General features: G+C 47.9%; 1 protein-coding gene across 1 annotated transcript in view; it reads right to left on the bottom strand.

Moving 5' to 3' along the window:
* The window catches only part of LIMD1 (LIM domain containing 1), a 33930-nt gene extending 16375 nt beyond the window's left edge, over positions 1-17555 (bottom strand). Inside the window, exons 1-2 of the mRNA XM_071561374.1 lie at positions 16371-17555; positions 6011-6112 (exon numbers count right to left, since the gene is read on the bottom strand). Of these exons, the coding sequence (XP_071417475.1) occupies positions 6011-6112; positions 16371-17448 (1180 nt within the window). The 5' untranslated portion in view covers positions 17449-17555. The remainder of the gene's footprint in view (positions 1-6010; positions 6113-16370) is intronic.
* Positions 17556-26242: the final 8687 nt, after the last annotated feature.

Genomic DNA, 26242 nt, shown 5'->3' with positions numbered 1-26242 from the left:
GTGAAAACATGGGCAGGAGGACAGGATATCTCCCAGAAGAAACTGTGCTAGGACACTGTGGCTCCATTACCATGTAAGCTGTTCAGTCTGTCTCTCAGCTACACGAGCTGTATGGTAAGATGGCAAAAGATACCCTCTGTGCTCTCACCACACATTTGAGGCAGTGGGAAAAAACCCCACACCCAACCAAAAACCAAAACTGAGAAAATTATCTGATGCCTGAAAGCCAAAACCAAGCTCTGGCACATGTAAGAAAGGTCAGCTCTGCCAACAGCAATGCAATCAAAGGTGAGCAGAAAAGGATCCCCAGAGGGAAACATTACAAAACCACAGCACACCACATAATCGAGCAACACCTCTCCTTGGCTGATGGCAAAGCGTTGCAAGAAGATATCCAGGAGCCCTCCTTTTTAGAGAAAACCCCTAGAAATGTAAAAATTCAGAGGTAAGATACAGTCACCCCGGGACAAAGCAGTGCTATAATCCAGGGAGTCCCTGACAAGTAAATGGTTTTCAGCCCAGTGCTCAGAGACTCTGTATCACAGCGGGGACAGCTGATCCCTTCCCCAAAATGCATCAAAACTAAGTGGTCATCAGAGCTGGCCTCTCACCTGTCACCCAGAGGCTGCCATCGACATGGACAGAGCCTCAGCAAGGGAGGAAGGAGGACAAGGCAGTCTCTGTGACCTTAGTGAATGTAACTGTGCATCAAAACTACATAAGAGAGCACTTTTAAATTTCTCCAGGTATGGGGGGGCCTCAGTGCTTACTGAGACACTACTCAGAAAATGACTCACAGGTAACATTAAAACATTGTAAGAAACCCCCTAAAATCTTTACAGCACAATTAATCCTATGCCAGTTCTTAACAGAAAACAGCTCTTTGAAGATGACATTATAAAATAAAAGGACAAGACTCAAAATTTATTCCATTGAAGATTTCAACCTTTTTTCTCATATTGTCCTAATGATTTCAGACTTTTAGCCAGCACTAAAACACATGCCATTGACTGAAATCACTAATATTTTGATAAATTCCTGACTGCATCCCCTTGTGTGAGCTGAACACTTGCACCTTTCCATTAAGGCTGTCTACTGAGGACACCTGAATTATGCCAAAACCCCTTCAGCTCAGACCCCAAATCACTACAGCCCTGAAATCTGGCCAGGAGAGGAACAAGTACTGTCACTGCACTATAAAACCTGCCATGCTTTTCTCATCTACAACAAGTACTTCCTGTGAACAACAGGATTTTTCACCAGCGAGTGGAGAGATTGAAGACAAAAAGCCAGCAAGAGCATAGCAGTGATTTACACTGGAGCAGAAACATGCACAGATGAATTCCCTGACTCCCAAACTGTAAGTCCAGGCACATCTGAATCTTTTCTGACAGTTCTCCTGTTAAAAAAAAAAACCACATTGTTTACTATGAGGACTCTGGCCCGGTGATTTTATTGAAGGGAGGCTGAGGATGGATTACTGGCAACACTTTGCACTCTCCACTTTGAAGATTTGCACATTTCTCAAGCATGTCAATTGGTGTAGTGGGTTTATATCCAATTATAGGCAGAAAATTCTGCCTCCACTAAAGAGAAGGCAGTTTCTGCATCTGAAGATAAACATCCACATACATGTGTCATGGGGAAATTCTCTTGGCAAGGCTGGCTATCCTGCTGCCTGGGATTAAGTCACACGTGCAGAAAAAGGTGACTTTCTACTTCTAGAGTTACTTAGCAGTGCTAATAAAAACCAGGGCTTTTTTGTTCCAGGAGTTACATACCAATATAGGACCTGCTTATTTAAAATAATTAGCCCAAAGACACCAAGGGCTGCATTGCTCTCAGTAGCCACGCTTTATAATTACTGCAGCATGACTAATTAGCCAAGCAGAGGACTATGCTTGCAGATAATACTGCTGCAATAGCTTAGCTACCTAGTTTAGTAAGTGGCCCTTGACACTCGTAAACACAACTATGTAGTGAAATACTAAATAAGAAATACATATAATCAGAGGGTGGCAAGAGGCAGGCATTTCAAATTCTGTCACTGGAACAGCAGCCTGTTACCGCTACACAGACATCAACATCAATCTGAGCTTGCAAAAGATAAAAAAAAAACAAAAGAAAAAGCAAATAATGCAGTGATATTGGCATGTCAAAGGTCGAATTCTGTAATCTGGCAAATGAACAACGTTTCCAACTCTTTGCAGTAAGGGGCCAAAATCTGGTCCTCACTTTGGCCCTTGTGTTGTAGCTCAACATCAAACCTTCCTTCTTCCAACCGACTTGCAATCGTTTTTTTTTTCTGATTTCCTTCCTCACCTTCTGATTTCCTTCACAACCATCTCTGACACTTCCCTTGCACTTTTTTAGCTTTCAGATTTCCTCTGAGGACCAAGTGGCTCAAGTACAAGTTTCTTATGCTCTAAATTACACTGTCAGGAGAGCTAAAAAGGTCTGTTTTCCAGACAGCCTGTGGCAGTCAGGGATCAGCCTGGTTGAAACCCAGAGAAAACAGTAAAACACTCCAGCAGATCAGTGATACTGTCTAATTAAATGGAGATAATTTATAAGATGTCCTTACTACCTTGATAGTAAATATCAACATCTGGAAACACTTGTACCTTTTGTGTTCTGAAGAGCTATAAAGTAGTGGTTTAACTTAAATGGTTAACATGTCAAAAACCATTTGACAAGTTAGCTGAAAAAAAGCCCCAAAACCCAAGACTGAAACAGACACTCTGCAGGAAATAGCTCTACACGTTTTGAGGCTTTTTTTTTAACCTACTTTTGTGGCCCTCCTGTAAAGCAAATACCATTTATTACTAATGCTACAGAAAAAGCCTGTTTTTTTTCTCTCCCTCTCTGCAAAAGGCTGCCTTGTTTGTGCCTCTGCCCTGTAACAAACAAGAAGATAAATGAGACATTTATGCCAAACTAATAATTCTAAATCAGTTATTTTGACCTCTGAGCCAAATCTTCTGGATTACATGCTGTTGGCTCAGATAAAACTTTACATTTTTTTCCTGCCAACTGAACCCTGTAACGTGTGCACAGCTCTGTTCAACAAAGTGCTCTATCATTAATCTCTGAACATGTGTGTATTGGGAGGCACAGGGTGCAGGAAATTTGGCACTATGAGGTATCACCCCCTCACAACCCCTTGCTTCTTAGACCCTCTTGATTTTCTCTGTTAGGGAAACCAATACACATTTGGACACAAATCCAACTACGAGCAAAATTAGAAATGCTTGCTAAAATGAAAACAGCAGGACAGTGGTTATAAATATCTGGAGGACAATATGCTTTACCTTAATAGGTAATTTTGTATATTTTATTTATTGGAGTAGAGGATAGTCCATGTTCCACTGCAGCAGAAATTTTAGGATTGAAATCATGAGCAACCTTGACTTCTCCAAGTCAAGTTTGTACTGGATGGTGTCCAAGATGAACTCCACTTGACCTAAAAAGCACTACTTACTTTTCAGCTAGAAACCAGTTTCCTCTAGACAGGCAACACCGTCCAAACAAGTACTAATTTTTCTGGCAGATAAAATGGTCTCACTGCATTTACTGCAGTGACACAGATGACAAGCAAACCTGCAGAGGGGCATGAGTCCTCTCTGGGTGAACAACAGGGCTGTGTGCCCTTTTTGCCCGTAGCTGCTGGTGGTTTGTGGGACTGGCAAATGACTTCAGTCTGCGCAAGGGGGGGACTCCCCTGGGGTACATTTCCTCCCTGAGCGCAGGGCAGGACGGCCTGTACCACCCCAGGCATCCTGAGTCAAGCAGCCACAGTGCAGAGAGCCTTGATGAATCAGAGCACCAGCCCAGCACAAGCCAAGGCAGCAAAGTGACTGTGCATGAAGGCCGTGGGGAGCACAAGGGCAGCACAGGAAACCATCCCCTGCTCTGCTGGGTTTCTTGCAAGCCTTGCTGCCCATAGAGGAGTGTGCACATGGGGAAAACACCACTAATGGGGGGGCTTCCCTCTGGCAACACTCTTCTTGGAGTGCTGGGAATCCCACCCCACCACACACCCTCCCCTCCATCCATCCATGCCATCCTGCTGGCTGCTGCTGCCTCCAGTTTCCATCTTAGTGTGGCCACTGCCACAATGAGAAGGGCTTGAGTTTTCATGACTGACTACTCTCCTGCACATAACAAGCTGAATTGGGCTCTCACACTCACATGACTTGCATTCCCCTTTTTTATTTTGTATTGGAATACAGTATTTTCTACTCAGAGAAATAATACTATTGCTCCAGTTCCCCCTTTCTCCTCCTGTCCCTCCCTCCCCCGTTTTCCTAGCTTTATTTTTTAATTTTATGTTCCATTTGAATCCCTTTACCCCCACACATCTACTCAGCACATTTCTCAGTTGCACCCTGGGAAAGAGGGAAAATGGGTTTCACTTTGCTCACCTTAGCTTCATTCCACCTTTCTAAGACTCACCTGACATCCACACCTTTTCATCTTGCACTGGAAACCTTTGGAAAGGGTTGACTTTCAGAATAAGCAGCAAAGAGTTGTTCTTTCAAACCTCACCAACCCACCTCATTAGAAATGGGATTAAGCTAATTTTTAACCAAACACAGACAAACATACACAGAAGTAACCATGGATACCTCTGCAACCACAAGTACCTTTCTAACACTGGTCTCCAAATAAAGATTGTAAAATTCATTCCAAAAGGAGGATTGAAAGTGTTTCTTTCTAAAGCACCAGTTGCACAGTAGTAATTTTAGAAATTTAAGACAGCTCGAACCTGCTGCTGGATTATTTTTAACAGGAGCTTTGGGTGCAAGGGCAGTTCAGAGGCGTCCCAGCCATAGAGAGCAAAAGGTTCCTGAAGTAAAGCCCAAACTGCAACCAGGAATCCTCTCCATGGGAGAAGATTTATTAATGAATTTTGAATTAATTTATAAAAGAGGGCAGAGGAGTCAGCTGCTGACTTCTGAGCCTTTAGGAAAGTGCCACTACCTGCAAAGACCACTTTTTCTTTTCAGTTTTCCCATTTTTGGTTGGATGATGGCGAAGTGCTGTACTCCACACATAGGTGAGGCAGGGCAGCTGCTGCCAGACAGCTGGGAAATGAGCACAGTTCAGGGTTCAGCTATTATTAAAAAGCATACACATCTTTCTATATTTATTCCCACTTTACAGTTCCAAATAAAACACATGCAGTCCTGATGAGTTTACAACTCTAAATACAACTCAGGAGAAAAACCCTAAGCCTCATCTGGGAAAACCAAACTCATATATACAAAAGCAGCAGCAGATTATTTTGTTTTATGCCACCACATATACAACTACATTTCTAAAAATATGCCACTAGCACTGGAGTTAAACATAATAAAGTAGAAAAAACACTGTCTTACAAACACAGCCACGATTTAATATCAAGTGGCCTGTTCCTCACCCCAGCTCCAGTACAGACTGCAGAAAAGCCACTCAGGAGGATGCTGTGTGCTCCAGCACCCTTCAGGTGTGGGTCTGACAAGTGGCAGGGAGCTCAGCAGGGCCAGCTGAACTTTTCACTCTCTTTCTTGGGTAGGTTTCACATGGCTCATGTTCACTGCTCCCAGCCTGATACCTCTGCACGATATCCAGTTCCACCAGCCCTCCCTGGGGTTCTCAGACTGAAAGGCCAGAATGGCTGTAAAGTCTGACAAGACAAAAACCCTCTACGTGTTAGCTAAGGCATACTCAATGTCACTTTGAAAAATCACTCATGTAAATAAAAAAACCCCATGGCTATAACTGAAAGGCAGGGGAATGAAAACAACCAGGAAGAAGCCTGGCACAATCCAAAACACCTTGCAACAACCCATCCAAAACCAAAGAGCAACCACCACCACCAAAACATACAGCTGTGGCACACTCCAGCTCGCAGATAATTCAATAACCACTTTCTTTTTTTCGGCCCCTTTACACCAGAAGAATGTTAAGCCCAAAGAATTAGCTCCAGGGCCTGGCAGCAGTGGCAGACCAGGGAGAGAGTACTCACTGCAGGCTCCGCAGGTGAAGCAGCTGTCATGGTAGAGGTTCCCCATGGCCTGGCAAGCCTGGTTTGCTCCATACACACCCTTGGTGCACTTCACACAGGTGCCTGGAAGAGAGAGAGGGAGACAGAGGTCAGAAGTGGGACCCCAGGGGGTGTTTGAGTCACTGGTTGAGTGACAACACATGCAGCTTATCATGGAGGCTTGACAGCTTAGGACCATTGAAGCCACAAGATGTGGGTGACATGAGTGTCACCTGTGCTGAGAGACACAGTTAACAGTGGTCAGTACGGTCATCAAACCTCCATGGTGAAAGACCCTTGCAAAAAAATAAACTGCACAGGAACAGCCCTGTGGCTACAGAAACATCTCCTTCCTTCTCCCATCCTTCCTCACAATGTTTATATACACCTAAACCTGCTTAAGGACCCTCACAAAAGCCTGGGTATTAGTAAGTGGTGCTCAGAGCTGTTCACAGACCAGTAGTTCTGTGACATTGTATAAGATAAGCTGCTTGTTTGCAACTGCTGTGAGGAAAACACACTTCTGCACTTAGCTCCTTTAAATTACCAATTTGAGCCCCTGGTCATGTCTGCTGAAGGCCCTAAGGATTTCCCACAGAAACAGAGCTGGACTACATGACACCTACCTCTCTTCCCTCTGCCAGTCACACAGGGGCATCTACAGACCACCTGCCTGCTGACGTTCCTCTTGCCTCTTGCAGGACAAGACAAGAAAACAGACAGTTTTAAGGAGAGAGTACCTGCTGGTGGCAGCAGGGCTGACTCTCAGGTGGCCCATGGGGGGAAGGAGAGCCAAGGAAAGCACACACAGACAACTTCTGGCTATACACTGTCCTAAGTGCAAAATCAAGTTGTTCCTCACACCACACTTTCCTACCTCCACCATTACCAGCTCTGGAGCTCCAAAGGAGGGAGAAGAAAACTGCACTCAGCTGTTCATCTCAGTCTCTTGCCAGCACAGGCAAGTACATGTCCACTAGCACCCACCCTGGTGTGGGGCTCCAACCAGACATCTGAGCTGGGCAGAGAAGAATTCCCGAGTGAGGATTTCCACCTCTGGGACACTCCAGGCCTGCCTGGAGATGCTGGGAATAGCAGCAATGGGGCAGACGTGCAGTGGTGGGGAGGGACTGTCATAAAGGTTCTTGTGTGTTCACCCTAGGACCTCTCAAATCTCACCACATTTCCATGCAAAACTATTCTGATAACAGAGTAAGAAGTGACAACTGAGTTTCATGCCCTCTGTGCTAGAAGGATCTGCTCCCTCCACCTTGCAGGGAGAAATGCAGCAAGGCCACCCCAAACCACTACTAGAGTCTGGGGAGAGAAAGTCCTTTCCCAAGGCAAATGACACATCAAGCCAGTTTATTTGCTTCAGGCATTACCCTGTGGTTGCGACAGATCATTTTAAAGCAGCATCACCCTTTAACTACCTCTAAATTAGAAACTCTAATTCGTGTTTAAGCAAATAAACACAGATCTACCCAAAAGGGGCAGTGTGAAGGAAAAACAGATGATGTGTTTCTGTCTCTGGTCCATGACAACTCTGATGTGACTTCACCTCAATGTCTCTCCTTCCACCACTGCTCAGTCTCATTCACTGACTCTTAAATCCCTGGGGCAAGGGACTATCAGTCACATCTTGCTCCTACTGGCCCAAGAGGACAGACAACACCATCTTGCTGGAGATCCCTAGTCATGCTGTGGTTAACAAAACTTGGCTTCTTTTGGGGCACCACAAGCTTGGGAGTAATTGGAAAGGTCTGGAGAAAGTTAGGAAGAAACCCAACATGCTTACGACAGTGCTGAAAAGTAACTCCCAACTCTGGCAGCACCACGCTGGCGCTCCCAGGGTGGGTAACAATTTTTTCCTGCAGCTGATGACTACAGCCATCAGTTTTCACACTCCAGGGATAAAAACACTCCAGAGTCCTTTGCAGCAGCATACACATAGCTGCTGAAAAGCAGACACTTGATTTTCCTGGATTTTCCCAGAGCAGACCTGGCTCTCTGTGCTGCAGCTGCCTGTCTGCATTCAACCAGCACGCTGAAAGCCATCCCAGTGCTGTGCCAAGCCCCACTGCACTCAGAGTCCAAACTGACACAAACCTGGACAGAAGGCTGCAGAGAATAATTAGTTACTTTGTTTTGTCCAAATCCAGCCCGAACTGAAATGCTAGCTTGGCTGTGGGCTCAACCCAGCACACAGATTGGCACCAAGTGAGCAAAGCTTGCTAGTTCTTTTCGAACCAAGAAGGTTTACCTCATTTATTGAAAGAAACATTTTAAGAAAGCAAAAGATAAATCCTGCAGGCATTAAAAAAAAGATTTAAAAAAAAGAAGTCAAGGCAAAGATAAGAAAATTCGCTCTCCAAAGGGATGTGCTCCCCCAGGAATGCACACGTTCAGCAGCAGCCTGAGTTTTTGTGCAATGATCTGACACAAGAGCTAATGACTCAAAATTCCCTCTTGACTACAGCAACGCTGAGCAGAAAGTTGAGAGCAGAAAACCTGCCAATTTTCCACGACACCCACCAAGCTTTCCACAGAGCCAATGTATTTATTGCACTGTAAGTGCTGCATTTTCCCCTTCTCCGTGCCAATGAGTGGTGGCTCCAGAAAAACTCACCAGTGTGCTCCGATTTCCTGCTATCCACAAAGCACCCAGGTGACACTGACTGTAGATGAGCAGCACGAAGAAGCAGGAGGCAGAAGGCACAGCAGCTGAGTGCAGGCACAGTGCCCAGCAAAGATGCTGGCAGGCATAAACCATTATGAAATTATGCTAATGCAAACCCCATGGAGGGCAGAAATTGCCTCTGCTGTCTCCTGCCCATCCCATTAGGCTTCAGAGCACAGGCACTGCCCCTGTGGGCTCCCCAGTGGGACAGATGACAGTCCAGACAGATCCTGTGAAAGCTGCTCAGGCTCCTGCATCCGTATCCAAACTTTCCTCCACCTCCCAAACCCAGACCAACCCCACCTTCCCCCCTCCCTTCCAGTACATGCTCCATTTCATCCCCTGATTACCTCTTTTACCCACTTCTTTAAATATTTAGGCCCCTAAAACATGGAAAATAAAGTCAAAGAATGAAAGGGCCTTTAAAATACATGGGCAGTGTTGTCTGTAAAAACTATAATGTGATAAATTACCCAACCACGAAGTTACCAGCCATACTATAAATATTCATACATGTCCTGTGCCAACTGAAAAATGGCATTATGGCACATCTGTATCTACTTTATATTTTTGCATGTACCTGCTAAACCTTATTAGAAAGCCTATTAAATCTCAGTAGCAAGTGGAATTGCTCTATAAATCTTTGCTTTTTTCAGATCAATATTACGAAGTATTTAAAGCAACATACTCGAGCCTTCATCTCTGAATCTCAGCACACCTGACCCAAAAGGGGGAAAAAATGGTGATTTTTAGAGATTTTTCATTTCCTTTTGCCTTTTTTTTTTTTTCCATTCACTCCTGCTGTCACAATGATCCCGGTTTTTTGGCTTAGGCTATGCAAGGAAACAGCAATACCTGTTGCTGACGGCAGGCAGTCGCTGAGCTCGGCAACACGTGTGCAAAGCCAGGCTGCTGGAAAGCGGCGCTCCAGGGGCCACCTCCAACCCCAGCCCACTGCAGAACAGGCTCTGTGCCCTCCTCCACGCCAGCTCCAACAGCTATTTCCCGAAACAGTGCTGAGTGTGCTTTCTGCTGGCCAGGGCGTAGTGTTAAAATGTCAGCAGCATCAGTCCAGCCCCACATGCCGCTGACACTAGTCAGCAATTCCGGGTAATTTTCTTGGCATGGAGCAGCTTATAGCAAAAAATTCTGTCCTCAGCTCGAAGCAGAGGGATCTGGAGTAGCCACAGCTCAGCAAGATGCCCGATTCCTGCGCTGGGTAACTTTGCCACAAAAAGTTTATGCAAGCATCATAACAAGAGTTTATGCAAGCATCAATTCAAGTATATATTCCCTCAAAATGACAGGTTTTAACTTTAGGCAACGTTATTAAGAAGAAATGAAAGGTTTCTCTTTTACCCCCCGGATGACAAACCCAGAGCACCACACATGCACAGCACCAGTAATTCACGCTCGAGGGCACAGGCAGAACGGTAGCCAGATTTGGAAAGGGAAAGGGCTGGAAATTGCTGATTTCGGTTCAATTTCTGCCGGCAGGGCAGCCGGGCCCCGCACAACAAAGGCATCTCTGTTCCCTTTTGCATCAGGCGGCAAAGAACCGCCCGCGCTGCGGCGGAGTGTCTGAACAAAGGGACCTTTGGGGCAGAGCTGGGACCGCAAACATGCCCTGCGAGCCCCTTCCCGGCACTTGCCACACTCCATCTCAGCACTGCAAACCAGCAGGGCTGTCACCAGGAGCAGCCTCAGCTCACATGACCAAACAAGTTTGATGCAGAGCTCAGGGGTGTCAGAACCGAAAGCAAACCCGGGGCTCAGTCTGAAATGTCAGTCCCACCCTCAAGGTACAAGAAGTGCATTTTCATTTACCACCAGACTCAAAGCCGCTGGAGACATTTCCTCCAAGTGTTGCTGTTTCACACACACCAGAAGGAGCTCAGTTACTGCATCCCACCTGCTAAAAATTCAGCATAAGCCATGAGGAAGAGCAGCATTTTCTGGGGCTGTTTGGTATGATCTATTTCCACAAGCCAGACAGCACTGATCCACAAACCAAGAGCACAACTGTGAGTTTTTCCAGCAGCACCTCCTTCTCAGCAACACCCAGTAGAGCCAAGCTTTCCTCCACGTGCTCCTGGTTGGGCTTACTAAGATTGCTGCTTAATTTTGAAGGGCCAAATGCAATGGAGTGCTGCTTCAGTGCTGGGATTTCCTTGCCATGCCAGTTTGGTCCCAGATAAGAGGAATGCAGTGGTAGGATGACTGTGGGTGTGGGTTTACACATGTGGCTAATCCAGAAACAGCACTTGCAAGAGTTAAGTCTGTCCTACCCCTTGCATATACTCCATGCAAACTTCATTTCCATGATCAGATTGACTCTTCTCCATCAGATAGAACTGCTTTTTGCCCTCTCCTTACAGGAGGCTGGATTTATGCTGAAGAACTCCTAGATGTATTTAAAGAACTCCCCAGAGACTTTGCACATAAATACCTCTGGTATTATCATTCCCAACTGTCCACACATGCACAGCTAATCCAGAAGTAGACCCTGATGCCTCTTGGCAGAAGTTGTACCTTTACAAAGGTTCTCCCTGTTAGAATGTTGCTCTGACACTCTGACAGGGAGGACTCTGTGAAGATACAGTTTCTGAATTTCCAACCCACCTATTTACCCCAGGAGAACCAAACCCTTCACTTGCACACACGTTTCAAAGACTGTCTGCTGACAAAAACCTTCACCCTGTCATACATAATGTGATGCTCCTGCTTTTTATTTCAGAATTTCTCCAGAACCTACACTCACCTCCCTGTGGCTCACCATAACAAAGTCCTTTCTGCATCACAGTCTGAATCACACACATTTCATGCCATGCTATGCTGTCACACTTGCTGGAGAGGTAATTTCAAGATCTGGAGGTGAGGCCCAGGTGAGATGGAGTGCGTGGAAAACCCAGTAGTTTGGTTCTGTTCACTAATGGTTGACTGGGTTGTCATTCAGTGGTAGCAAAGATGTACAGATACTCTGCCCAAAGAACCACAGAGCTGGTAAATGCAATTTTTCTGTACCTTTTTTCATGCCATGTTCTTGACCTCTGACCTTGCTGCAGACCTTTGTGAACACACTGCCAATGAATGACAAAAATGCCATCAAACTCACGTCAGTGACATTTTAAGTACCTTACAGTGACGTCAGAGATTATGATAACTCGGGTGCCACATGAATGAGGCTCCTTATTTCTTCCAGTTCCCACTTCCACAGAATCCTAGATGAAAGACTGGTTGCTCCTCTGCCTCAACTCCCTTCTTTTTCTTCCATTTTGCACATTTTTCCTTAGCTTGCAAACCCAGCTGAGCTCCCAAGAGGAAGGGAGGAGAAGCACATACTGCTGTAATCTTGAAGAACTGTACTCCAGGCTGATACTTATTTGCTTAGTTCCTTGCAGTGAGATAAGCTCTACAATCTGCACACACCCACTGGTCCAAGTGCCATGATCCTTCCAGCCTTCCTTGTTCCACCAGGACCTGTCTCACCCTGCCCCTCCACTCCTCTCTGCTGCAGGCAGGCATCTCCTTCCAGCTTGGTTCTCTCCCAGGAGCAGGTACTGAAGGATGCCTCTGCTCATTCCCAGTGGAAACAACACCGTTATCATCACCCATCACATATAAAACAAACTCAGAAGAACTTTCATTTTTACCAGAAATACTCCCCGTGCCAGCCCTGAAGTGACCCTCATTGCTGCCGAGGTGTCCTGGGGCAGCACCACCAGCACAGTTTCGAACAGTTTGTGGGTGTGAACAGTCCTAGAGCCAACTAAACTGTGGTTTCACAGCAGTGAATCACCAACTTCACCGTGCACAACACCCTGAGAGAGCACTGCTGGCCTTTGAGCTGCTCACACCCATTCAAAGGTGCTGGGGTTCCAGGTCTCCACAGGGTTCAGTGATTCAGCTACTGCTCTGCTTCTTGCAAGGGGAAAAAAAACCCTGCACACTTTGCTATGAGATCTTACGCCTGACTGCTGCGAAACATTCCAGTTTTTCACTGCAAAACAAGATGCCCAGTGCCCTCCTAAGATACCCACAGCTTATCAGTTCTGCTGTAAATAACAAGGAAGCCAGAATTCAACACCTAACAGATATTTATAACAAGAAAAGTACTCATAAAACTGGTTTTAAAAAAAGCTCTTGGTGAGGGTGCAGATAATCCCCATCAGGTGGAGATTTCCAACTAGTTACATGAAATAAGCACCGGTGAAAATGTGATGCAACAAGTTACAGCTCTAAAAGCATCCATCTGTGCCTGCAGACTGAGGAACTGCATGGTACTACAGGCTGTACCAAAACAAACAGTCAAATCTCCCTGCAGATCCCAGCACATCTCAGCCAGATCTCTCCTCTACCAAGTCACTTCCAGGCAGATGGTTGATTAGGTTGTGCACCTGTCTGGCTGTCACCTGAAAACTCATCCAGCACTAGTCCTTGGGACGGTGACTCTGCCTAACTAAACATCTGGGTGGTGCTAGTGGAGGTGTTGCAACTCCACCATTCGCTCCTATTTAATTAATCATCTGTTTTGCCAAAGGAAGATGAAGGCTGGTTCTCCCAAAATAACACCACAGAAAATCAGTGGGATTCAGGCACCCAAATCCTGTATGTTCCCTGAAAACAGTATACCAAAAACATGAATGAATTCTAAGCTGGCTTTCCACAACACCTTCCAGGGGCACAGGGCCCCTTCCCTGCACGGGAACCAGCCTCTCCAGGGAGCAATTTCAGTTTTTCCCTCCCAGAGCTTCAGACGTGGATGATACCTGAGACTCCCTATGTCCTTCTTGACAGCCCACATAAATCAAGTCAGCACTTCAAAAGCCCTCTTGGAGAACCTAAATTCCTCTGGAGACACGTGCAGCTCACATATAGGGCAGTATGAAAAAAAAAGGAAAAAAAGGAGAGAATTCTTCGCTTTGTTTGCTTCTTTCACTTATTGCACATACTCAGCAGACAAAAGCATTTTGCACAGCAAGCTGGTGATGACAGACTACCAGGCTGCTACTCCTCAGCAGAGCATCCTACCTGTATTATGCCTAGGCCCTAAGTTATCCTTTCCTAGGCTTTCATTTACAAACACGCATTTTCACATAGTGACGGAAAGAGCAGCTCCTTCACTGCGATCAGAATTAATTGTTCATTATAAATATCTGGTCCTGACTGAGACAGACTGAAGGATTGTATGTTAATAGGACAGGCAGACCCATCTTCAAAAAAATCCTCTTGTTACAAAAGCAGCACACAAAAGTAGAACTGAAAACATTTCTGATAAAATACTTCAGTTATTTGCACTTCAGTCCTTGTTTCATTTCCTGGCTCCAATGTACTGCAAAGCTGCTGCAACAGACTTCCCTTCACTGGGGGAAAAGTCTGCAACAAAACAAAATATTGATACTTTTTATCACTATTGCATAAAAGTGTTTATTTTCCATCCTAAAGTTTGGTAGCTTGAGGGTAAGGCATACATAGCAAAAATAGATTCAGAAGACTAGCTGGGCCCCTTATTCCTAACAAAGAAAGTAAGGTAACTGCAAAAAAGGAAAATAAAAGTGAGAAAGAGTGGGAGGAGGAGGCCCAAGGTTAAAATACCTTGGTACTTGCCCCTTCCTGTTCCTTGGTACTCCACAGGGCAGATGTGCTGAGCCTTCCCTCACAGAGCTACGGCTCCACAAAACTTTACTTCTTCCTCTGCTATGACTGCATCGTTTCTTTTTTTCCTCTTCCTTTCCTCCTTCCCAGATTTCTCAGACACTACCTCCTGGTGCAAAACCTCCCTCCAGCAGGAGGTCAAAATACCTCACTGGGGATCAGGCAGCCTCCACCTCTCCACCCTCCCTGGAGCTCCCTGGTAATGGTAACTCAGCTGCCCAACCAGCCAGACTCTACCTGCTTCCAGAACTACCCCTGTTTCACTACAAATTTCCCACAGGACAAAAGTCTCCTCCTGCTTCTAACCCTTATTTTGTGACAGAAATGTAAAAATAACCTAACCACCAACTGGGTTTCTCTGCTTCCTCACCCCATGCACAGTTTGGATGAGGTACAATCCAGCCCACTTACCTGCACCATGAGAAGACACACACAACACGCTCTGTTGGAGACCCCTGACACCTCTCCAGTGGAGCTCAATGCCATCTCCAGAAAAACATTCCCATTTTTGAGCACCACTTCCCATGAGACTGCTGTCCCAACCCCATCTGCAGAGCTTTGTCACAGCACTCAGCCCCACGCCCAGACAAGGCTCCTTCAGCCCATTCAAAGCGCGCGCTGCCTGTGTGGGATGGAAAGTGCCAAAACATGTTCCCAGGCCCAAACACTGAGGGCAGCAACTCCACACATCACTTTGCTGTGACAGGATAACACTGTGCTTGCTCTGCCACAGGGCTGAATCCAGGCTCAGATATTAGGACAAACAACCCCAGCACAGCCCCCTGTGGCAAGTACCCCTGCCTGATGCCAAGACACACATTTTGTTACACAATCTGCAGCTACATCCCCAAAGCTTGGTGTGAAGCCAATGTGTGGCTCAGACCACTGCTGAGCCACCCACCCACCCACCCCATCGGGCACGACCCTGTGGAACAGCACCTGTGCAGCCTGAGATGCAAACCTTTCCTCAGCATCAGGCTGGAGAGCTTCATCTGTGACTGCAGGTTTAGAATCTTCAGGAAAATCCATGCACTAGACCTGATCCTGCTGTTTGTGAAGCTAACTGCGGAGTTTTCAGCCTTCCCAGCAACTCTGGGTTTCCCTCTCCCAAAAGCTGAACTGTTCTATCTGCTGTTAAGTTGTAAAGTAGCACAGCAAGGAAAGGAAATGTTGAATTTGTACCTGACTTTCTGCCATCCTGGGGCAGAAAATCAGTTTAATCCAGCAGGACATTTAATATTCTCATTGGGAGATCCTTGCATGTTAGCAGTCCTTTTTCACTGCCAAGTGCCAGCAATAACCTCTGGTGGTGGTCTGGATTCCTCACAGACCCGAGATTTAGGGAAGAATGTGCCTACCCTCTATTTTTATGCAATCTTTAGGATGCACCAGTCCTTCCACTGCTGATGGCAACGAGCACGTGGAGGTCAGGGGAAATCCTGGCAACTTTGGGAAACCACCACCCTTCCCATTCCAAAGCAACTCCTCTTGAACAGGTCCTGCAAGCACACTAAGCTGTGGTCACCTCAGTGAGGGGGTGCGTGTCACGAAGCTTCCCCCGGGCTCTGTGCCCTTCACCATGGCTGCAGCAAACGCAGACACAACTCCTCACAACTCCTCTGCTGTCTTCCCGCAAACACGTGGTCGGGCCACATCCTTTTAAGACACAGAGAACTAGGAGTACTGTCAAGAAAAGTTAAGTGCCTCCCTGCTGGCAATGAAGGGCACTTCCAAACATGCTGCTGCAGCTTCTTTTCAGCACTGTCCTTCCCCAAAGATACTAAACTACCTTTGCTTTAAAATTAAAGAGGTAGGATTCGAGAAAAAGGTGCTGTAGGAGGAAGAGCTTTCAGTTCCTGTGATAAATAAGAGCTAAATAACAACTCCCATCCCTCCTGGCAAGAGAAAGAGATCAGCCAAGCAGAGCTACAGGCAAATGCTATCCTGCAGGTCCAAACCCTGCAGTGACACTTCGCAATGAGCCCTCTGGGCAGACTGCCTCCTTACCAAAGTAATCAGCCTTTGGCCGAGCATCCATCTCCTGCTCCAGGCGCTGGGTCAGTGCCTCCAGCTTCAGCTCGGCCGCCGATGGTCCCTGCTCTGGCTGCGGAAGGAGGGTCTGGCAGGGCAGCTTCACCTTTGCTGTGCTGGAGCCATCCAGGTGCGCCGAGTCCGCCCGTGTCCCGCTCACGCCGTCCGGGAAGGGCGGCTGCGGAGCGCTGGGAGTGCCCATCCCTCGCGGGGCCAGGCGTGAGGAGCCCGGCTCTGGGTTCGGGCCGCCGCTGGGCCGGTGGCTTTGGCCATGGGCCACCAAGTGGCCCCCGGTGCTGGGGTAGGCAGCGGCATGCTGGCAGTCCAGGCTGGTGGCGGCGGGCGCGGGGCTGGGCGGGCAGGGCTGCGAGACGCCCTGGTACCAGAGCTGCCTGCCGTCCGTCCCGGCCCGGGGGCCGCCGGGCTGCCCCGAGGGGGTGGAGAAGGACGAGGACCGCTGCTGGGGGCCGGCCTGCTCCAGCCCTGCCGAGGGTGCCGGGGGGACCCGGGCGTTCGAGAAGGAGGCGGATCTGTGCCCGGCCGGCCCCGGGTCTCGGCCCCCGGCCCCGCTGCCCGGCCCGCCGGGGCTGCCGGCCCGCAGCTCCCCGCGCCCCGCGCCCCCCAACCCGGCCACCCTATCGGGCTCCGCTTCCCAGCCCCGGCGCACGGCCTGGCTGCCCGCGGGCTCGGCCCGTGTCCCGCTGTCCCCGGGGCCCCGGTCCGCTCCGTCGCAGGGCCTGGCCCGGGGCCCCTCGGCGGCGGGGGGCGGCCTGGCCCCCCGCGGCACCGGCGGGCTGGGCCGGGGGCCGTGCAGGCCGGCAGCCCCTCCGTTCATCGCGGCCAGCATCATCTCCTCCTGCAGCTGCTGCTGCTGCTGCTGCTGGAGATGGATCTTGGCCATCTTGGTGGCGAAGACCCGCCGGGTCTCCTCGAACTCGGGGTTGTTGCCGGCAGCTTTGTCCACCCGAAAGAGACCGTCCTTGGAGGCCTCGTACATGTTGAGGTCCTCGATGAACTTGCTGGCTTCCAGACCCAGGTCGTCGTACTTATCCATGATGCCCGGCTCGGCGGGACGAGCGCTTCTTCCTCCTGCTGCTCCTGCTCTTTCCCGGGCAGTGCCGGCGGATCCCGCTCGCTCCCGCCGCGCCCGTCCCGGGGGCGTGGCCGGGGGCGTGACCAGGAGTCGGGAGCGCGCACGGCCACGCCCCCCTTCTCCGCGCGCGCTCGCGGCCGCTCCGCCGTGCCCGCGCGGGAGAGTGAGCCGATGACGTCACGTGCGGCTCCAAAGACGTCACGCGGTGTCCCATCCCGCTTGGGATGGGGGCTTGGAAAGCTTTGCAGGGGGTGGTTTAGGTGGCCCAGGTGACCTCGTCTCCGCCCTGGATAATACTCCTTTGCTTACTCGGCGGGACTGGCTGTGCCAGCCCAGACACCCTCCCAAAGAACCCGTGTGAAAGAAAACCCCAGCCCCCTACCCCCGTGAAAAACTGTGAGGAAATATCTCCGTAACTGTTGGAGCAATCAGTCTGTAGAGTAGGAAACTGTATGAATTTTCTTAATACAGATGCAAGTTCCATGCTGGATCGTCATGCCTAAGGGAACATTCTTGCAGGACCCTGGATCATTGCAAGGAGGATGGCCCCTGTCCTCAAAAATAAATGATATCCTGGATACCCAAGATAACATTGGCATCCCAATCCTGCCAACACCTTTGGGAACCCCCACCCCATTATCCAGCATCACCCACATGCAACTGCAGCAAGATCAACTCCAGGGATATTCAGATCAGGAAACAAGCAGATGGATCATGATGTTCATAAAATTAGAGTGGCTTTGTTATACAGTGGCATATGTCACTTAGGGATGGGTCAAATAATTTTGTTCCCAACTGTTTAAAAGTATAGGAACAGTGTGTAAACCGCATTCAGAGCGTCCCAGTGTGATCAGGCCCATCAGGCACGTGATTACAGATTCTGCACTTGGCATCCCAGTCTCCCTCCTCTGTCACCATGGGCCTGTTGCAAAATTTCTGTGGCAAAACACAGCTGGAGGAGCCCAGAGGTCGGGGGGGCTCCAACAGGAACTGCTGGGCTCGGGAAGAGGGGGGTTTGTGGTACCTGCAAGCAAATCAACTGGTGCAGTTGATCCTGCGGGCCCAGGCACGAGTCCTGCATTCCCAGAACTTGTTATTGTAATTCTGCCCCAGGCTCCACGAGGTAGGGCCAAATGTTAAGGAATGTGGAAATTCACTGCCTTTAATAATCATGAATTGGGCTGTGACCAAAACATGTCAGAAATAAAAAATCCCCTCCCCTCTTTACCATTTCCCTTACAAAAGCACTCCTGAGCAACTGAGGCCAAATGTAAAATATCCTGACTCTTCCAGTGAGTTTGTCTTCTTTCAAAGCAATCTCTGCACTGGTTTGGTGCCTCCCAAGAGGACCAAGAGGCTGGAGGCTTGTCCATGCAGCAGTAGCCTTAGGCTGGAGTTTGAGCTGCTATTCTGATAAACTTTGGACTCACAAAAGTTAGCTCAGCCACAGCACAGGGTTAGTCAGGGAAGTTTATGGTTTCTCAGGAAGACAGGATGGGAATCCTAGCACAGGGCAGAGCACAGCAGTGGAGCTCCCCCAGCCCCCAGGACCTGGAGAAGGGGGACTCCACAACATGCTAACACTAACCACAGCCTGCCACTTTTTTAAGGGATTGACGGTGTTGGAACTTTTCACAATATCAGGAAAACATCCCAACTATCGAGAAATCCCATGACCAAATTTTTGCAAGCCTTCCTCTGCTCCGGGGGTGAGGGAAGGAGAGGTGTCACAGCTCCCTCTGGGTGGTCCCCTCAAGCCCTGTTTGCCTTTGGGAGAAGCTGAGTGCCTGGGGCTAAACCTTGCTTTGCACAAGTCCCAGCAGTTCAGGAGGGTTCAGCCTCCACCTGGACGTCTGTGGTGCAAAGCACAGCAAGACCCTGGCTGTGGCAGGGCACTTTTGGCTGGAGTGGAAAGGGTTTGCCTCCCATTTTTGTGGCTGGGAGAGGCCATGGTGGGCTCCAGCAGCTGTTTCATGCAGCCACATGTAGGCTCAGGCCACCAGTTACCAAGAGTGAGAGTGACTACCTCTTTTGTGGGACTTGACCAAAACCACTCAGTTCAAGGATAAGCTCAGCTGAGGCAGTGAAAGCCAAAACAGTTTCAATGTCTAAAGAGCATCCTCAGAAAGGTCTGGTTCCAGTCTGGTTTTGCAACATCCTGGGCTGACAAGGAGAGCCACAAAAAAGTGCTGAGGCGTGGGATGCCACCTCCTCATCGCTGGCTTCAGGCTGCTTTTGGAGACCAGCTTAGCTGAGATGCTCAGTTTTCAGTATGACTGAGTTAATTTAAAATGGGGAGTGTTCAAATCTAAAACGATAAGCTACAAAGTTGGTACTGAACCATGGACTGCTTGAGTCCATATTTGTATGGAGCATGACAGAAAGGAAACAGAGCAACAGACAGGTAAGGCTGGGAGCCCCACCACTACTTTACTCACTGGAGGAGTCTGCAATCTTAGTGGACAAAGAGCAATTGAAAAGGAAATTATATGTCATTTCTGCACCTTCTTGCATCCTTCTTACCAAAGGATGTCAAGTTAACCAAGGGGAAGCACGCTCCTCTCCAGCATGTCAGACAGACAGACCTGTGTCTGTTGGAGTATTTTTCTTCAAACACACTAAGATGGGGCTCTTCATCCTTCTGGGAAACAAATCCTTTGGTGGAACAGGAGTGTTTGGGAGTAGACATCTCTATTTTGAGCTTTCAACAAACAAACCAAGGAAGAATCTGTAACTTCCCCCAGATTATGGTGGTTTTTTTCTGACTTTTTTATGGGTTGTGCATACATTTTCTGTCACTACTTTTTATCTAACATCTCTAAGTCCTTTTACAGTCCGTCCTGCAGGAGCTCACTATCCTGGGCGGGAAGGAGTGGGGGGAAGGAGTCTTCTTGCCAAACAACCGCTCTGGATGTTGCTGACCTTCACTAGCTATGCAAAGTACATTTCCTTCCTATGCCAGAGGATCAAATCAGCTGTCTGCAGAACAATGCCTGTGCGGACGACGTGGAAAAGGCTGTTGAAGCCCTTCACACAGGGAGCAGTCGCGCTGGGCTTGGCCTCCTTCCAGGCTCTGCATGCATGAGCAGGCACTTTGATGGCGAGCGCCTTGGAAGGGGGACCCGAGCCAAGCAATTCAAAGGCATTTTGGTGTTGAATTCGCAACGCTTTCAGTGCACGTTAGGCAGCAAAATACCTTTGAAGTTTTATGCTTGGATTTATTCTTTCTGTGAGATTTGGGCTGGAGCTATTCCCAAGTGAGCAGATGATTAACTTGAACTTTCTGCTAGACTGGAGATGTAATACTACACTGACTTGCAGACCCTTCTGCTGTGATTAGATATGGTCCACATTTTTATAGTTCCTGTGACTTTTACAGTCCATGCCTATTAAGAAATGAAGGAGTCCATGATTGCTGTTGTAGCACAGGACCAAAATCTACATGACAATGTGAATTAACTTATTATAAATGCTATCCCTTGAATAAAAAAACCAAAACAACACTGCTCATTTAATCTGTTTTTGTTCCTGTGGTCATGGCTTACACACTGCATTTAGTCATGCAAAATAATGCTAACAACTTGTAACTCAGGCCCACTCAACGTGGCAATCGCAGCTGCCCGTGGGGTGGAGGGGGGCAGCAATTTGGGGAGAAGCAGTCCCGAGTGGTGTTCCCAGATTTAGGCCCTACCTCAGTGGGAGTACTGGGCACATCAGCACAGCCTTGTGCTGGGGTGGTACAGCCCTCTGGGGCTGGCAGGCTGGGGCAAAGCACTGCCTGTCCGGGTAAACAGGGAGGTCACAAATGAGAGCAGGGAGGGGATCATCTGCCTTTATTTCTTGCTGCCATATTGGGCTCTGAACTCACATTGCAGAGATGGAGAAAATGTGGAGAAATCCCCACCCCTGATCATTTTTCTGTCTGTGACAAAACGCCCCCTGATTTTAAAGCATGACAACAGCCTGGGGCTGTATAGTTTATAGAAAAACATGATTAGGAGGTGTCTGGGTGCCAACTTGTAACTAGATCTCTTTTATTTGCAACTAAACCAGTGCAAGGAACCAGTGGCTGGTGGACACCAGTTTCTTTGTGGACATTTCTAGATCAGATCCCAGGTACCTGTGCCTCCCCAGGCAGGTCTTTTCCCATAGGAGTCTGGAATACACACGTCACTCCGCAGCACCTGCAATACGTGCTCTGGTGTGTTTTAGCAGGAAAGTAGTGAGGGCTTCAGTGCTAGAGTGTAAACAGAGAGAGCAATTTATAAGGCAGAAGTATTTCCAGGATGGAGCCTGGCTTGGTTCTTGCAGGAGCAAAGGCATTTCTCAGCTTTTTGCAAGGCAGTGCCACAGCATCTCTGAACTCTCCTCAGAATCACAGGCGGAAATGATGAATGCTCCTTCCAGCTTTCTAAGAGAGGTTTTCAATAAATGTGCCATTTACCTGTACCAGCCAAGTGCTTTATACCAGGAGGATGATGCATGCACAGGGCTGTAGGGCAAAAAAAAGGGTGGAGGAGGAGGGAGGGATGGAGCAAGGCTGCTGTAGAGGTGAGCCTGGGGGCTGCTGTGGGTGGGAAAGCGGGGCTCAAGCCAGAGACCAGGCTGTTGGATGGGACGCTGTGGAGGCAGAGAGGCCAAACCTCAGCCTCTGCCTTCCTAAAGGTTTTCAGAAAAACAGCAGGGCAGTGTTGGGAGATGTTGTTCCTCCCCATGACTGCCCCAGGGGCCCCTGCATTCCTCCAGGAGGCCTGCCCTGCCTGCTGCCTGCTCTGCCAGCCCTGCCTGCAGCCTGCCTTGCCTGCTGCCTACACATTTAACCCCCAAGCTGCAGGGGCAGCCTGGGGGCAGCCCAGGTGCCCACCATGCAGCCTGGGTTGGTGCATATCCTGCCCCTGGGGTGAGGGCAGAAATGGGTCTGTCCAGACTTGGATGTTTTGCTCCTGCTGTGGTACCAGTGCCATGATCTCTGCGGGGAATTATGCTAAGAGTATTAATTAACACTAATTTAATTAACACTATGGACACAGAAGGGCCAGGGCAGTACAGGACAGCTTTTCATACTGCCTTTCAGGAGAGGTATGGATGCTTCACAGAAAGCTGTCAGGGTTATGTCCCTTAAATATCTGCACCTGCAAGCACCACTGGGGTTGCTGTGGGCCCTGCTCACAAGTGGGTAAAGGGAAGGCAGGGAAGGGTTACATCTTGAGAAGGTTAGAGGAACCATGGAGAATCACTGAGACCCCAGACAGGAGTCCAAGAAGCAGCAGAGAGCAGAGGCTGCAGATCCCCAACCTGAAGCACTTCAGTTTCCCTCAGGAAGGCCACAGCAGTGTGTCCAGAGCTTGGCTGCTGATCCTGGCCAGAGAACAACCTTCACCTTCCTTTCTTCAGTTTCTGCAGGTGCCATCAGCAGTGGTGGAGACACTGCTCTCCCTTTGCCGTCACTCCATGGGGCCCAACACTTGCTTTCAGTGGCTGCAGAGTTGCACCAAAATAATGCAGATAGCTCTGCTGGTTCTCCTACCCCTGCTCAAAAGAATATGGAATGGTTTGTTTTCTCCATTTTCTACTGAAAAGCCTTTTAACAAGAACAAGAATTTGCCTGGAGAATATTCCATCTCCGTTTCCCTGCCTCTTTATCAGTGCATTAACACAAACAGCACCGTGACCTTTTTAACCAACGTATGTGGCCTTCAGTGATGCTGGGCTGGAAGCAACTCTGCAGGTCAGACGACATCCTGCCATCAGTCATCAGCCTCACGTGGCTTGGTGGACTTCAAGTGGATCTGCCAGATGCAGTCAGGGCATCCACCCCATTCTGTGCATGTTCTAGGAGAAGCTCTCTGACTAACAGATGTTTTTAGATGCTCTTTCACATGGGAAAATTGGGAAGTATATGCTTTTATTGCACCCTTGCTATTTAATCCAGCCACGTGGATCTCCAGGGACAGAGACGTACTTAAGAAAAATATTCACATTTAAAAGCTTCTACAAATCTTTTTTTCACAATACTTTCTTGGCTTAGCCAGCCCGACAACGCAGGCCTGTGTTTCTGTTTTGTGGCAATTAGTAAGATTTGCTAATTACACTGCTATGTATTTAAAGACAATTGATTCCCCTTCGTAGCAGAAAACAATTTCCTGTTATGCCAATTCTCCAAATCTTCATCAGAAAAAAACCCCAGGCTGCTGTTGCCAGTAATGTATCATGTTCCTTTATTAAATCAGTCTCTTTTCTGCCCTGGTTGTGTGTCCTGTGTTTATTATTCCTGATCAGTGCATCAGATCACCTACAGCTGTTATGACTGTGTGTATTTTGCTCCACATATTGTTGGCACCAAGCACAATTATTGAAAAGCAACTCCCCTTGCTTGGCAGCTTGTGCATCCCTTCTGGCAGCGGGACGTGGGTGTGCTGGGAGAACCCTGGACCTTTTAAGCTTGGTTTTGGCACGTGTGAAAAACTACTGGCAGATAAGGAAGTTCAGAGCCTTAGATGGGAGTGTGGGCTGTCCCCTTGCAGCCAGCCCAGAGAGCGTGCCTGTATCTAAGACAGCAAGCACAAAGGCACACAATTCCGCTCACATAAATATATAGGTCCTGTTTAGATTTATAGTGAAGAAGACCAGGCTCCTCAAATAGAATAATTTCTTATGCCCAGGCTGAGCGCCACAAGCACAAGCAGAACGTGAATATTCAACTCATTATACTTAAGCCTGTTCCATTTACACATTCCTTTGCTAAGTGAGCAACTCAGCAGACCAAAAGGGAGAGTAAATTGGTGTGGCTCAGGCAGATAAGCATGCAAGGAAATGGTTTTGGTTTTCAATATTCGAGGTGTTTTTTGAGATCAAAACCTCTCACAGGTTTGGGCCATGTTCATTGACAACAAATTCAAATATCCATTTGACTTTGACTTGGAGTTTGCAGTGTCTCGTGGCCAACATCACGGCTGGCAGAACAATAGCCATGAGGACCCCTTTCTGCAACATCGCTACATCCAAGCAAAATAGTCCCATTCAGAGGCACTAGCAACTTACAAAGCCAGGAAAACCTGTTTAAACTGACTACACAGAAAACACTAGAGCTAACTTTGTATGGGAGATGACGCTGGTTTACAATTCTCCAAGGCAAACTTATCCAACCTACGGCTGACTTGAGTGAGAGAAGTGCCACGAGACACAAAGGCTGTGTGTGAGTCGGGGCCTCCTGGGACAGATGGAGTTAGTGCATTGCAGACTGCTTTGTTGTACTGGAAAGTCACATTATTCAGGAAAGGGGAAAAAAACCAACCCACCTTTCTTCCACATGTCAGGCAAGATCTCTTTTATCATCTGGGCTGCAGATGAGAGCTCTGATCCCGTTCCCTCCTGCACAGAGATAATACTCCAGTTCAGTTCTCCTCCAGCTATGGCTGGGACTTGCTAAAAACTCCCTCTGATCTACTGTGATCAGCTTCATCCCTCCTCTGTGAGACATAAACCCTGTTTGCATTAAAAAAATCCCAAACCCAGTGTAGTTCTCACAACATTTTTTAAAGTCAAAGCAGACCTTACCTGGCCTGGCAGAAGTCAGTGGGCTAGTGAATATATTCATCGCTTGGGTTCTGTGGTGAAAGACCTGGGTGCACATTGAACACTTGTCTCACAAGTCCTTTGATATAAAACCAGCTCAGGTCATAATAGGAAAAGACTGAAGAAACACAGAAGTAGAAAAAGTATCCAGCAAAACCAATGTATGTACTCTTCTGACTCAGTAAATACACATAAAGCAAGTCAGTTCAGTCTCTGTAAACTGCAGTAAGTATTGCAAAATTACAAAAAAATAAACAACAACAAAACCAAAACCAACCCAAAAACCCCAAACAAAGAAAAACCCCAAGCCTGTACTCATTCAAAGCCAAGCTTTCAGAAAAATCTCATGTCCTGCAAACCTTCCTAGGAAGAAAGGACCAGCAAAGCACTAGTTAACATTCTTTCTAGTTCATGTTGATTGTAAAAGGTTTAGAGAACAGGAATAGCTTTCTGTGAGGCTTTACAGTGAAGGAGAGACTGTCCGACCTGCATTATTTGTGGAAATTCTCTCTCCAGAAGAAACAAGCAGGTTTTTCAAAGTCATATCAGAAATAGCCATCATTGCCCAGATGTCAGCTTTGAGACATTACTTTAATCTGGTAAGAGAGGCAGCAGATCTTATTTTGCACCAAATCTCTGTGTTTTGGGCTCTGGTGAAGGACAAGGAAAAATACATGCCTGCAGAGCAATGCCCCTGTAGAGGTTTTTATTCAAAGCATAGGTGGGACAACCTGGCTACAGGACTGTCTTAACTGGTGACCTAAGCTGTAACAGTGTCCCTGAATGTGATGTGAAAAGCCCTACTGCCTTGTTGCAAAGCAGCACTGGTATGCCCATGTCACCTCAGTCACTGGAGGTGAATGAAGCACCCAGGACAAATAACACATTTTTCTACACAGTGGTGTCTTCCAGCACATTTCAGTCCCCCATCACCCCAGCATCTGAGATCATTTCTCATTAAATCAATGGCATTGGAAAAGTACCTTTCAGGATTTGGCCAATTTCTGTTTTTCCAGAATTAATATTTGAAGGCTGCGCTTGATTGAAATTTAGTTGCACAAACTATTTTGGGTAGAAAGTGTGCAAAAATTATTTTTAAAATTTGAAATTACTTAAAATAGAAATTCAATACAGATTGGATCAGTGCAATGACCAATCTTCTATCACCTTCAGTGACAGG

Source organism: Pithys albifrons, chromosome 7 (assembly GCF_047495875.1).
Source record: "Pithys albifrons albifrons isolate INPA30051 chromosome 7, PitAlb_v1, whole genome shotgun sequence".
NCBI lineage: Eukaryota > Metazoa > Chordata > Aves > Passeriformes > Thamnophilidae > Pithys > Pithys albifrons.
This window is presented reverse-complemented; position numbering and strand designations above follow the sequence as displayed.